The 13522-nt window shown below is 49.3% G+C and overlaps 1 protein-coding gene across 1 annotated transcript in view; it reads right to left on the reverse strand.

Annotated features, from left to right (window-relative positions):
- LOC311322057 (kinesin heavy chain-like) overlaps positions 1-10816 on the reverse strand; it is a gene marked incomplete at both ends in the record, with an annotated part of 17075 nt that extends 6259 nt beyond the window's left edge. The window contains 13 exons of the mRNA XM_084454068.1: positions 245-251; positions 412-596; positions 2701-2849; positions 4736-4884; positions 5688-5792; positions 6745-6869; positions 7023-7110; positions 7275-7330; positions 7435-7483; positions 7608-7712; positions 8309-8382; positions 8523-8610; positions 10697-10816. Of these exons, the coding sequence (XP_084310194.1) occupies positions 245-251; positions 412-596; positions 2701-2849; positions 4736-4884; positions 5688-5792; positions 6745-6869; positions 7023-7110; positions 7275-7330; positions 7435-7483; positions 7608-7712; positions 8309-8382; positions 8523-8610; positions 10697-10816 (1300 nt within the window). The remainder of the gene's footprint in view (positions 1-244; positions 252-411; positions 597-2700; positions 2850-4735; positions 4885-5687; positions 5793-6744; positions 6870-7022; positions 7111-7274; positions 7331-7434; positions 7484-7607; positions 7713-8308; positions 8383-8522; positions 8611-10696) is intronic.
- Between the last annotated feature and the right edge of the window lie 2706 nt (positions 10817-13522).

Here is a 13522-nt window from a genome sequence, read left to right on the forward strand (position 1 = left end):
GGGAGAGAGAGGGAGGGGGAGGGGTCTGGGGGCGGACTGGGCCGGCCCACCTTGTCGTCCAGCTGCTTGGATAGGGAGAGAGAGGGAGGGGGAGGAGTCTGGGGGAGGGGGAGGAGTCTGGGGGCGGACTGGGCCGGCCCACCTTGTCGTCCAGCTGCTTGGATAGGGAGAGAGAGGGAGAGAGAGGGAGGGGGAGGGGTCTGGGGGAGGGGGAGGAGTCTGGGGGTGGACTGGGCCGGCCCACCTTGTAACTGGATAGGGAGAGAGAGGGAGGGGGAGGAGTCTGGGGGGGACTGGGCCGGCCCACCTTGTCGTCCAGCTGCTTGGATAGGGAGAGAGAGGGAGAGAGAGAGGGAGGGGGAGGAGTCTGGGAGAGAGGGAGGAGTCTGGGGGTGGACTGGGCCGGCCCACCTTGTCGTCCAGCTGCTTGTACAGGTTGCTGATGTCCTCCTGGTACTTGCTCGTCTCCTGGGTGGAGGCCACGCCCACGCCGCCGCTGGCCGGGAGCAGGTTGTCGATGACGGGCGTGTTGTCACAGGGCTCCAGATTCCTCTGATCCCTGGCGCTCAGCTGCTCCTCCTCGGGGACGTGCTCGCCTGGGGGGGGGGGGGGGGGGGGGGGGACAGCCAGGAGGAAACAGTTTACTAACACCTAGTCTCTCTCCACACTCAGATATAGTCTCTCTCTACACTCAGATATAGTCTCTCTCTCCAGACTCAGATATAGTCTCTCTCCACACTCAGATATAGTCTCTCTCCACACTCAGATATAGTCTCTCTCCACTCAGATATAGTCTCTCTCCAGACTCAGATATAGTCTCTCTCCAGACTCAGATATAGTCTCTCTCTCCAGACTCAGATATAGTCTCTCTCTCCAGACTCAGATATAGTCTCTCTCTCCAGACTCAGATATAGTCTCTCTCCACACTCAGATATAGTCTCTCTCCAGACTCAGATATAGTCTCTCCAGACTCAGATATAGTCTCTCCAGACTCAGATATAGTCTCTCTCCACACTCAGATATAGTCTCTCTCTACACTCAGATATAGTCTCTCTCCACACTCAGATAGTCTCTCCAGACTCAGATATAGTCTCTCTCCACACTCAGATATAGTCTCTCTCTACACTCAGATATAGTCTCTCTCCAGACTCAGATATAGTCTCTCTCTCCAGACTCAGATAGTCTCTCTCCAGACTCAGATAGTCTCTCTCCACACTCAGATATAGTCTCTCTCTCCAGACTCAGATATAGTCTCTCTCTCTATACTCAGATATAGTCTCTCTCTCTATACTCAGATATAGTCTCTCTCTCTATACTCAGATATAGTCTCTCTCCACACTCAGAGATAGTCTCTCTCTACACTCAGATATAGTCTCTCTCCAGACTCAGATATAGTCTCTCTCCAGACTCTGATATCACATGGCTGCGCTCCACATGTTACATAATAGTCTGTTGCATTTCCTTTCTAACCAGGTGACTAAGAGCATAATCTAGTGCTAGTGGTCTACAGCGGTTATTCTATGGTCGGTCTGTATGTGGACGGTCTACAGTAACATGGGTCTTGCTGTGAACAACGTCTGCTGATCTATTTCAACGCAATAAGGAAGTAAAGGGAAACTGGAATATTACGAGTAAAGTAGAATGACTAGGGGATTATACAGACAGAGAGAGAGAGAGAGAGAGAGGGAGAGAAAGAGAGAGAGAGAGAGAGAGAGCAAGCTCAACAAAGGGTAAATGGCTTGATTTGATACAGGGCCAATGGCTGCCTCATGTTGCAAAGTGCCGCGTCAGCAGAGTGCGTGCGCGGTTGTGTGTGTGCGGTGTGTGTGTGCGTGGTTGTGTGTGTGTGCGGAGTGTGTGTGCGGAGTGTGTGTGCGGTGTGTGTGTGGAGTGTGTGTGTGTGCGGAGTGTGTGTGCGGAGTATGTGTGGAGTGTGTGTGTGTGCGGAGTGTGTGTGCGTGCCATGCGCGTGTGGAGCAGCACGTACAGTAAGCTTTTAACTGAGAGGGAGCAGACTGCCACACGCGATTTACGCCAGTGTTCAATCAACCGATGAGGGGAAAATGTGTTGGTCTGCTGATTACTAGGACCAGAAGCAGGGCACACATCACGCCAGGCTCACAAGCACTACATTGGTTACCGGTCAGTTTCAGAATAGATTTTAAGATTATTTTATTAGTTTACAAAGTATGCACCTGAATACATACAGTAACAGGCATGCTTTTTTATGTTATACACCATGTAGGTCCCTGAGATCCTCTGGTACTGAACTTTTAACGGTTCCTGGATAAGGACCAGGAGACATGGGGAGGCAGCCTTCAGTTTTTACTCCCCCAACCTCTGGAATACCCTCTCAGAACACCTAAGGATGGCCCAAACTCTGGGAACTTTTAAGCGAGATCTTAAGACATACCTTTTTAATCTCGCTTTCATCAAGTAGGCTAGATTTTTTTTTACTTACTTTCTATTCTCTTACTTTCTATTCTCTTACTTTCTATTCTCTTTTACCATATATATGATCTGTCATGTTTTATTCTCTTATTTTTATCAACTATTTTAACTGTTTTGAATTATTCTGTAAAGCACTGTGTGCTACATTTGTTTGTATGAACAGTGCTATATAAATAAAGTTGACTTTGACTTTACGAAAGCTGTTGATCCGGCCCCGCCCCCTGCGTCGGCCTGGCCCCGCCCCCTCACCGTTCCTCCAGCGGTTGAGCTCCGTCTCCAGGTGCTGGACCACGCTCTTCAGACCCCGGTTACGCTCTTTCTCCTTCTCGAACTTCTTCTTCCACTCCTCGGCCGTCAGCTCCAGGTTGACCGACACCGTGTTCTTGATGGTCTTGGCTCTGTGGAGGGAGGAGAGGGGGGGGGGGGACAGAACACGCCTGAGTATGCCACGCCCCTCGATGGCGCCTGGTAAGAGGCGTCTTCTCTACACACACACACACACACACACACACACACCGCTAATTCAACTGGGTACAGAAGACAATCGACGCCCTCGGAGAGAAAGAGACACCCCTCAACGCTCGCCACCGTGTAGACGAGAGCCGCCATAAGGTCATTTTCTAACGGACCACATCATCATCATCATCATCATCATCATCATCAGGAAGACACAGGCCGTGTCCGAACGTGCATACTGCCTACTATAGAGAAGGTGAAAATGTAGTAGGCTATGTCCGAATGTGCATACTGCATCTGGCATACTGTATAGTAGGTAATAGATTTAGCTGAAATGTAGTGCAAAAAAGTAGTAAGGTCGATAGCATACTGTTCCAGAAGTAATGCCTCAAATGACGTTGTCAACTGTTCACCTTCTGCTTCAGCGATTTATTTCATGAGAAAATGGCAGATCATCTAGCGGAGCCGGACGGAGTAGCGGTGCCTTTTAAATGTAAGTATTAGACTCGCGAGTCTCTGGCACCGTTATTCTGGGGGTTGCGGGGCTGAAAGGTTTGGGAACTCCTGCGCTAGACGACTAAAAGAAGAGCATCAGCGTCTTCTGAGATTCTCTCCCTGTAGAGAGAGACTACATCACCAGCTCTCTCTGTGTCCTGATCAGGGAGACCGGTTGAAGTGTTGTCTCACAACGTGTCGTCCCTCTGTGACCCTTGACCCTGGACGCTCTCTCTGCCATTTCTTGTATGTACGTATGAGTCTATCCTGCGCCTGCGCACCAGCTCCAGCCTGAGCAGTGTGTGTGTGTGTGTGTGTGCGTGTGTGTGTGTGCGTGTGTGTGCGTGTGTGCGTGTGTGTGTGTGTGTGTGTGTGTGAGAGCCAGAGGACACAGGGGACATACAGAACACTGCAGCTCTAGAGAGCATGTGCTGGAGAAGACAGAGGAGCAGGACTGTGTGTGTGTGTGTGTGTGTGTGTGTGTGTGTGTGTGTGTGTGTGTGTGTGTAGTGCACTCTACTGCACCGTCAACCATGTGACCCACAGCAGCAACAAAGCTGCAGTGAAGCTGAGAGGAGAGGAGAGAGAGGAGGAGAGAGAGGAGGAGAAGAGAGGAGGAGAGAGGAGGAGAAGAGAGGAGAGATGAGAGGAGAGAGGAGGAAAGAAGGAGTTGAGAGGAGGAGAGAACAGAGGAAAGGAGAGGGAGGAGAGAGGAGGAGGAGGAGAAGAGAGGAGAGGGAGAGAGGAGGGGAGGAGGTTGTTCCCAGGACTAATGAGTCCCTGCTCACCTTCACCAGACACCCCCCCCGCTGCTCTCTCAGCCAATCAGCTCACCAGCTGGGGTTGTCATGGCAGCATAATCAATACCAGAGGCATACTGACTGAATATTTATCTCTGTCAGTTCAAAGTGTCTCTAGAAAATAAAATATGAACACAGAACAGTTTGGCGTGGAAAGAGAGAGAGAGAGAGAAGGATAGAGAGAGAGAGAGAGAGAGGGGGGGGGAGGGGGGAGAGAAAGAGAGAAGCAGAGGAAGGGAGAGAGAGAGAAAGAGGGGGGAGGGAGGGAGGGAGGGAGAGAGAGCGAGAGAGGGGGGGGAGAGAAAGAGAGAAGGAGAGGAAGGGAGAGAGAGAGAAAGGGGGGGAGGGAGGGAGAGAGAGAGAGAGAGAGGAGAGGGAGAGAGAGAGGGAGGAAGAGAGAGAGAGAGAGAGAGGGAGGAAGAGAGAGAGAGAGAGAGAGAAAGAGAGAGGGAGGAAGAGAGAGAGAGAGAGAGAGAGAGAGAGAGAGGAAGAGAGAGAGAGAGAAGCAGATGTAAACACACAGATGAGTTCACCTCTGTCCGAACATGAGGGTAGACTTGGTCTCGGCCTCGTTGTAGACGGAGGGGGAGCAGCAGATGATGATGGTGGTCCGGCAGTTGCCCCCCAGGGAGTCCTGCAGGATGCGGGTCATCTTGCTGTCCCGGTACGGCACGTGGCTTTTCTACAAGGGGGGGGGGGGGAGTAAGCTCAAGCCTCATCGGCTGTCTGCACACGGCCCCAACGCCAACCACCACACAACATTCTAAATTTGGCAGTTGCTGTTAGAATGTTGGAAGTTTAAAATCCAGCTGCAGAATCCATCCAACCGACGCCAACAGTCAACCAACATGGTACACAAGTCCAACATTGGTGTTGGTCGGTGCTGGTTGGTGTTGGTTGGGGCAGTGTGCAGGCATCTAGACGTAGACAGTACTCTTATTTACAGTACAGCCCAGGCTAAGACAGTGTATTGCGATGTTTCTTCAACAGAGAAGGTGAAGATGGAACAATGGGTGCGTTAAGTAGCTGAGCGCTCACTCTTAGAATGCTCACTTTGAGCGCTGAGCAGGTTTTTAAAACCACTTAACGGTCTGCTCTAACCGAGCGCTGAGTTACTAGGAGACGAGAACTTTTCACCTGTTGTCAATCATGTGTGATTAGCAAGCAGCGTCCCAACGATTCCCAAGCCAAAACACGCCCCTTGTTTTTTTTTGCTCAGGTGATGATGATGATTATGACTTGGTGTTTGTCTCAAACAGATCATAGTTCAAAACTGCTCACTTGTGCTCTGAGCAGATCAGTCTGAGCGTAACCGAGCAACCCGTTAAGTGAATTCTGATCACTGATCGTTGACTGAGCGCTCAGCTACTTAACGTAAATGGAATAAAACCAGACAACGTTTGGTGATATCAATGTAGCTTAACGTGGAGATAGCTGGTAGCTACATAGGAGACGTGGAGATCGCTAGGTGGTGTGTGAACTCACCGTTCCTTCAGCCAGAGCAGAGATGACGTTCCCCAGAGCGGAGAGGGACTTGTTGATGTTCTTCGCCTCGTCCAGCACTGCTCCTTCTGCGCCGGTTTTGCTGACCTTCAAGAAGAGGAACACAGAGAAGACGAGAGAGAGACCTTCAGGAAGAGGGACACAGAGAAGACGAGAGAGAGACCTTCAGGAAGAAGGACACAGAGAAGACGAGAGAGAGACCTTCAAGAAGAGGGACACAGAGAAGACGAGAGAGAGACCTTCAGGAAGAGGGACACAGAGAAGACGAGAGAGAGACCTTCAGGAAGAGGGACACAGAGAAGACGAGAGAGAGACCTTCAGGAAGAGGGACACAGAGAAGACGAGAGAGAGACCTTCAGGAAGAGGGACACAGAGAAGACGAGAGAGAGACCTTCAGGAAGAGGGACACAGAGAAGACGAGAGAGAGACCTTCAGGAAGAGGGACACAGAGAAGACGAGAGAGAGACCTTCAGGAAGAGGGACACAGAGAAGACGAGAGAGAGACCTTCAGGAAGAGGGACACAGAGAAGACAAGAGAGACCTTCAGGAAGAGGGACACAGAGAAGACGAGAGAGAGACCTTCAGGAAGAGGGACACAGAGAAGACGAGAGAGAGACCTTCAGGAAGAGGGACACAAAGACGAGAGAGAGACCTTCAGGAAGAGGGACACAGAGAGGACGAGAGAGAGACGGGTCTCTGTCAGCGGGGGGACGAGGGAAAGCACACCCGGGTCCAAACCTGCACCCGAACTATTCTGAGTCAAAACTGAAGTGCTTTTAGTTCTGGTACTCCTAGAGAATGGAATAGGTTTCTGGAGTCTTTTAAATCAGATGCCGTAGTCACTTTGGACATTTTGTTTTTTTTTAAAGATATGACCTTCTCGCTGAGGGGGCGTGGCCCTACCTTCTCGCTGAGGGGGCATGGCCCTACCTTTTCACTGAGGGGGCGTGGCCCTACCTTCTCGCTGAGGGGGCGTGGCCCTACCTTCTCGCTGAGGGGGCGTGGCCCTACCTTCTCGCTGAGGGGGGCGTGGCCCTACCTTCTCGCTGCCCGCCAGGTCGACCAGGTAGAGCTTCCCAGACAGCTTCTTCTCCGTCTCCACGTTCTCCTGCTTGATGTTGATGAGGAAGATGCAGTGGCTCCTGGAGCTGTGCTCGTTCATGTCTGCAGATCAACACACACACACACACACACACACACACACACACACACACACACACACAACGTACGTTATCACGGCGGCCGCGGACCGAGACAGGTCAAAAGCTCCCGGCTTCTTCTTCTTCTCTTGTGCGACATGCGTACGAGGACACGTACTGGTGACGGCGACGTGGCGGTTGGCCTTGCCCTCATCGATGACATCCATGACCTCTTCTGGACTGGACACGAAGCGCTCCGTGCATCCCTGGGGACGACGACCGCAGAGCGTCATCAATCACGCCGCTCAAAGCGTTCGCAAGCGACCGCAGCTGTATGCTGATGCCGTTTCTACTGGGTCGCGCTTAAATGGTGTCAAACAACAACAACAACAGCAACAACAATCAAACAGAAAAGCTTTGTTGTTCTCACCTTGACGTAGGGAACTCTGTTCTTGTCCTCGTGGACGGCAAGGTTGGTCTTCGACACTAGAAATAGAAAATTAGGTCGTCATATCACACACACACACACACACACGCAATAACAAATAATCGCATCTTACATGCGCACACACACACGCACACATCTTTACCATCGAGCAAGTCTCTGATCTTGTCCAGGTATATTTCAAAATACGAGACCTGCACAGTGAAAGAGAATACATTAGTAAGCTGATCGTTCTGATAGTGAAACCACAGACTGCTGCCCCACCCAGACGCACGGCGCCGCTCGGACCAGAACCACGATCCACTGGGCTTCCAGTACCTTGATGTGGAACTCCAGGTTCTCGTCCATGGAGTAGATGTGGTCGAAGATGTCGTGGGCGATGCGAGGGATGATTCCCATCAGCTGGTGGTCGTGGAGCTTGCCCTGGAAGGGTCAAAGGTCACAGAGGATTTTTTTTTTTTAGGTTGCAGAGGAGTTCAGTAACGCTCCACAGCACAGCGATGATGCTGCTTATCGCCAGGGACTCAACATCTAGAACTAAACATCCAGGAAGCAAACGGTCCCCTGTCCACACACCCTCTGGCTGCTTCCTGGTTATCATCAGCACATTATCCGGCGAAGACATGACCGTCGCTCTACGCTCGCGGACAAACATGACCCAGCATCAAGGGAGGGGATCAGTTCTCTTTGAATCACTACAAGCTTACTGTACACTAAACTATAATCCTCAGTTTCAGAGTAAGACCTTAACGCAACCCTGGCCTTATGTATCTGATGCTCTTAAAACGGTTTGACCTCCCGAGTCCCGGGGGCGAGTGTTGTGTTCCCCGTCAGAGCGGCCTACGGTCCCAGACCCTCGGTAGCATTAGACACCCTAGAACCCACAACTAAACAATCGTCACGCACTGACCCACAACACAGCGGGTTCAGGGAACGCATGCGTCCATCGAGGTTAAGAGGGCGGCTGATATAGGTTAAGGGTGACCGTGAGGCGAGGCAGCGCCGCGGTTCAGGCTGACCTCCATCGTGTGCGTCTTCCCGGAGGACGTCTGTCCGTAGGCGAAGATGGTCCCGTTGTAGCCTCCCAGGACATCTGTGGGGGTCGGGGAGGGGGAGGGCGGGGACACACAAGGGGATGTGGATGAGCTGAACGGTGGTCATGGTAGAGAGAGGGGGGAGGGGGGGGGCGTCCAGGGTTAGAGGTCAGGGGGGGGGTGGACTCGGCCGGCCTACCTTTAACGATTTGTTTGGCGCAGGCGTCGTAGACCTGCTCCTGGGCGGTGTTGGGGGGCAGGACGCGGTCGAACACGTACGGCTTGCCCTGTCAGGGGACAAGCAGAGAGACAGCGTGAGGCGGGGCAGGAAGACTGACTGACTGACTGACTGACTGACTGACTGACTGACTGACTGACTGACTGACTGACTGACTGACTGACTGACTGACTGACTGACTGACTGACTGACTGACTGACTGACTGACTGACCGACTGACTGACTGACCGGCAGAGACAGCAGACAGACAGGCACACACACACACACACACATTTTTGCACCACAATACTGTTCACTCCCTGTTGCAGGACATCGACCAGCAATTACTGGTTTCCCTGTGAGAGCCGTATCCCAGGTCTCCCGGGGGGACGCCCCGGCTCAGTAAACAAGCCTCTCGGCTCGGCAGCGTTTTCCCGTAGGATACAGGAGACGTCTCTGGCAGCTCTACTCAAACAGAGACCTCTTTTTATCCCCGGCAAACACCACCGCGATCTTTCCTCACACCCTAATCAGACCTGTGTGAAATAAAGCAGAACTCAGAAGTGCTACTGTGCGCCTGAGGTAATTTGCGGTGTACTTTCACTACGCCACGAACGATGAGCGTTTATGACAGAATGTATCGCAGTGCAATGAATAATGCATAGAGCAGAGAGCTGCGCCGAGCTTGGCGTGAACCGTCAGGACGGTGGAGCTACAGACGAGCTGTTGCTCCGTAGCCTTTCTCCTCAATATCCCAGATGGCGAACAGCATCCCCAAACGTCTGCCCAAACAAGGGTCATTCTGTGATTGGGAGCACTGGTACAGGTGAACTCCACTGTCTCTGTGAAACTGTTTTTTTTGCTTCCCTCTGGAATATGTAGGGGTGGGACCTATTCCCCTACACCCACCCCCCATTGCTCTCTGTAAAGCTCATTGTGTTGCCTCTGTGTATGTAATGCGCTATACAAATAAAGTTTGATTTGATTTGAATGGATACTATCCCATAAGCTCCTGTCCTGTTGTTTAACTATGCAGTCATCAAACACAGTCACAGTGGAAAATAGCAGCAACCAAACAGGAAGGCTTGTAGGTCAGATGAGGGTACATCTCTATGTTCTTGTTAAGCTTCTATACAGGTATACAGCTATATACAGTACATCTATATACTTCTATATACATCTATATACGTCTATATATGTCTATATACGTCTATATACATCTATATACGTCTATAACTTGGCAAATGACTTGAGAGGTAAACAAGTGACTGTTGTTGTCTCTTAATAGTTATGTTTTATATGCTGTATAGTTATGATGTTATGTTGTGATGTTTTTAAATTGATTATTGTTGTTTGTGCTTTATTATTTATTTACAAATGTTTTGGCATTATTTGTACAGTCTTGCCTTCTGTTTTGTCTCTAGGCCAGATTGTCATTGTAAATGAGAATTGGTTCTCAACTGACTTACTGTATCTGGTTAAATAAAGGTTAACAACAACAACAACAAAACAACAACAACAACAACAACAGGGGGATTCTGCCTAATTCATGTTTGTTTATTTTTCTCTTAATTCGACTTTGAGAGTGCACAGTAAAAATGTTAACATTGTGAGTTAATCTAAATAGAATCCCCCCCCCCCCCCCCATCTAAATAGGATACCCCCCCTCCTCCCTCCCTCCTCCTCCTCCTCCTCCCTCCCTCCCCCCCTCCTCCTCCTCCTCCTCCCGACGCCACAGGTGACCGAGCAGCAGCGCAGCTTGTCTTCCACCTGCAATCTGCACATTCAGCAGAGCGGAATACCGCATCACCGGCTGATCCGCACCAGCACGCCGCCGACGGGTTCCCTCGTAAAGAACTGCGGTAGACGGCTGCAGAACAGGTGCAACTACGCATCAACCGACCAGCGAGGGATTATGGAACCATATAATCCGCGGATAACGCGTTTTCAATACAATTAAACTGTGTTACGTGAACAAATGTCCCAGTCGATGCGTAGGAGAGCTCTGAAATGCGCACTGGGAGATTTCCGCTGCGTACTGGTTTTGGTGATGGAGTTGGTTTACGCCAGTGTTTCCCGTGCGTAAATAGGCAATGAACAAGGCCTACCAAAGTCCACCTGAATGTGAAAGCAAATATAAAAGGCAAACGACTTACCGTAATAACCACGGTGTCATCTTCTTTAAATTTGGGGATGTACTTATCTCCTCTTGTGATTTCCGATTCATTCAATGGCCGGAATCGGCACATTACTTTGACGCCGCATTCGGCCGCCATGTCCGTTCTTCCCAGACAAGAGAAATAAAATAGAAACTTGTAGACTCGACTGTAGCCTATAGTCTACTGATTCAGCGAGTGTTTATCTGTTGAATAGGCTATCGGGGTAAACGTCCTTCATCGAAGCGCCTCTCGCCTTTCTGGCTGCGCCATGGACATCCAGGTCAGCAGTCGCCCATCCCGTTGCGAGGTGAACAGAAAGGTAAGTCCACCGGTAGACTCGTCTAGTCTAAAACCCAGATGCTAAATGACGCCTTGACATCGAAGGAGGGGGAGGATTTAGTTTGAGTTCTTTCAGACCAGACGGTGTTTTGAGTTGAGAAACCGCACCATCGTCCTGCGCGCTATTAGCTCTGCATCAGCACCGCTCTCCTCTCCTCTCCTCTCTCTCTCCTCTCCTCTCCTCTCTCTCCTCCCCATCCCTCCCTCAACCCGCCCCCGGGCCCGTCGTCATGCTCACACCTCAGCTTCGGCCCTTGGGGAACAGGGAACAGCAAACAAAAACTTTACTTCCTTGGCACGCTGTGACCGACTATAGCGATCAGAATTAAAACGCTTAGACGACGAATCTTTAACCACCATACTTCATGCAGGCCTCGTTTCACACTATGCCTGTGGGTGATGTTGAACATCTGATGTTGATATCTCTATACCTCTAAGCAGGTGTGGCAGGTGGGATGGGATCATCTGGACAGATTACTTCAGCTGCAGTGGAACCAGCTGCGGTTTGATCATCTGATTCAGCTGAGCTTAACGGGAGGACATCATAGTTCTGTATGATTATCCACATTATGCGATTTACAGCTCACTTTTATGGCCCCTGGGTGAAACTGTTTTTTTTGTGTGCTTCCCTCTGGAATATGTAGGGGTGGGTCGTATGCCCACCTCCCTTGTTCTCTGTAAAGCGCATTGTGTTGCCTCTGTGTATGAAATGCGCTATATAAATAAAGTTTGATTTGATGCGCTTGTCACACGCAAGGCCTGCAGTGCTGCAGAGGGGACGGACCTTGTAATGTCTTACTTCACCACTAGAGGTCAGCATTCAATCATGAAGGACATGGAACAGTAGAATATTGACCACCAACTATTAATCACTCTATTTCAGTCATACCTCCCTCTTCTCCCTCCATGTTGTGGAACCGTTCCTCAATCAGGTTCACAAGTTCCAAAAGCTACGCAGAGGAAAATGTTTGCTTATACCGTTTTAGACCATCAAGGTTCTTTCTAGGGCACCCCGCAACATAAATAAAACGCTAACTGTGCTGTGTTTTTTTGCTGTGGTCAGACAGGTGGGGTAATCTCTGCTATGAAGATGTGTGGATCATGTTCTTCACAATTAATAATTGTACCATTAGATCACTGGAACAATGAACAGGTCACCTACTGTATTGCTGATGGGGTATGTAGCCTATATTTACAATGATTGAAAAGCAAGTTCGCACACAAAATAAGTACTTAAATGCTCATGATAATTCAAGTATGAGTGACCAGTTTTTAATATCTTAAACATCTGTGCAACATTTGTTCAAATGTTACATCACTGCATGACTTGTAATGTTCACAATATTTACAAAAAAACATCCGGTTACACAAAATCATAAAAATCCAAAATGGAGAAATGATGGACTTCTGATAAAACTACTCCTCCTAACCCACGTTAAAGCAACCAGAGAAACCAAGTGCACATCATACTTCACAAAGTCTACTTTTGTCAAGTATATATTAGTGAGAAAATAATATATACTTAATTACAAGGGAAAACAACCCTGACAATAACAAAAAGATAAAAACAAACGACTCGAAGAGCAAGCAAGGGCAAGGGAACACAAACAGGAAGTAAATAAACAACCAAGCTCACTGGAGTAAAGAAAACACACACACACACACACACACGCACACACACACCATCTCAGTGAAAACCATATGGATAGCACTAAGTTTGAACACTAAGATGCACTGACCTTTGACAAGAAAACTTAACTGAAAAACGGATCAAACACATTGGACTTGACGTCAGACTGGGCCTTGATATCATCGCACAAGGTCAGAATGAACTTTACCAAAAGAGCCTGTGAGTTCTCTGGACTGCAGTCAGTACTTCTATTGTGGAAATGTCTTAAACATTAAAATAAAGGGTGAACGACTTCTTGCTTTCAAGTTACAGTAAATCGATTTAAACAATGTAACAAAAGTGTATTACACATCAAAAGATTAGGACCATTCTGAAATGCAAACCATTCTGAAATGCAAAAACACGACAGACTTTCTGACTCTTCGTATTGCACTTGACAAGTGTGTAGTGAACGAACTGCTCTGCGACCGTAGACGAGCATCGAACAGGTGGAGCGATCACACGGTTGTGTACAATCTCTGTGTCGTTACCTCTGGGCAACTTGTTCTAGTATTAGTATTGGTGCTATCGCTTTACTAAGTCCTGACAGAGCATTGATGCACAAGTTTGCTGCTAGGGCCAAATATGTATGTCTTCACAAACACACTGCACTATACTGCACTAGAATTGACGTCAACAAACCAACTGATGTCTTAACTCCATTCCATTTTTGGAACTAGTCTTATAATAACGGTGAACTGTGATATTGTTTCAATGCGGTCTGCCTTTTTAAACTATATCCGTAGCTAAATAGCATGGTCCTGAGATAAGACATCCTTACTCTATTCAAATACTTAAAGGTACCCAACGAAACG

The sequence above is a fragment of the Borostomias antarcticus genome, assembly GCF_949987555.1.
Source record: "Borostomias antarcticus genome assembly, chromosome: 19".
NCBI lineage: Eukaryota > Metazoa > Chordata > Actinopteri > Stomiiformes > Stomiidae > Borostomias > Borostomias antarcticus.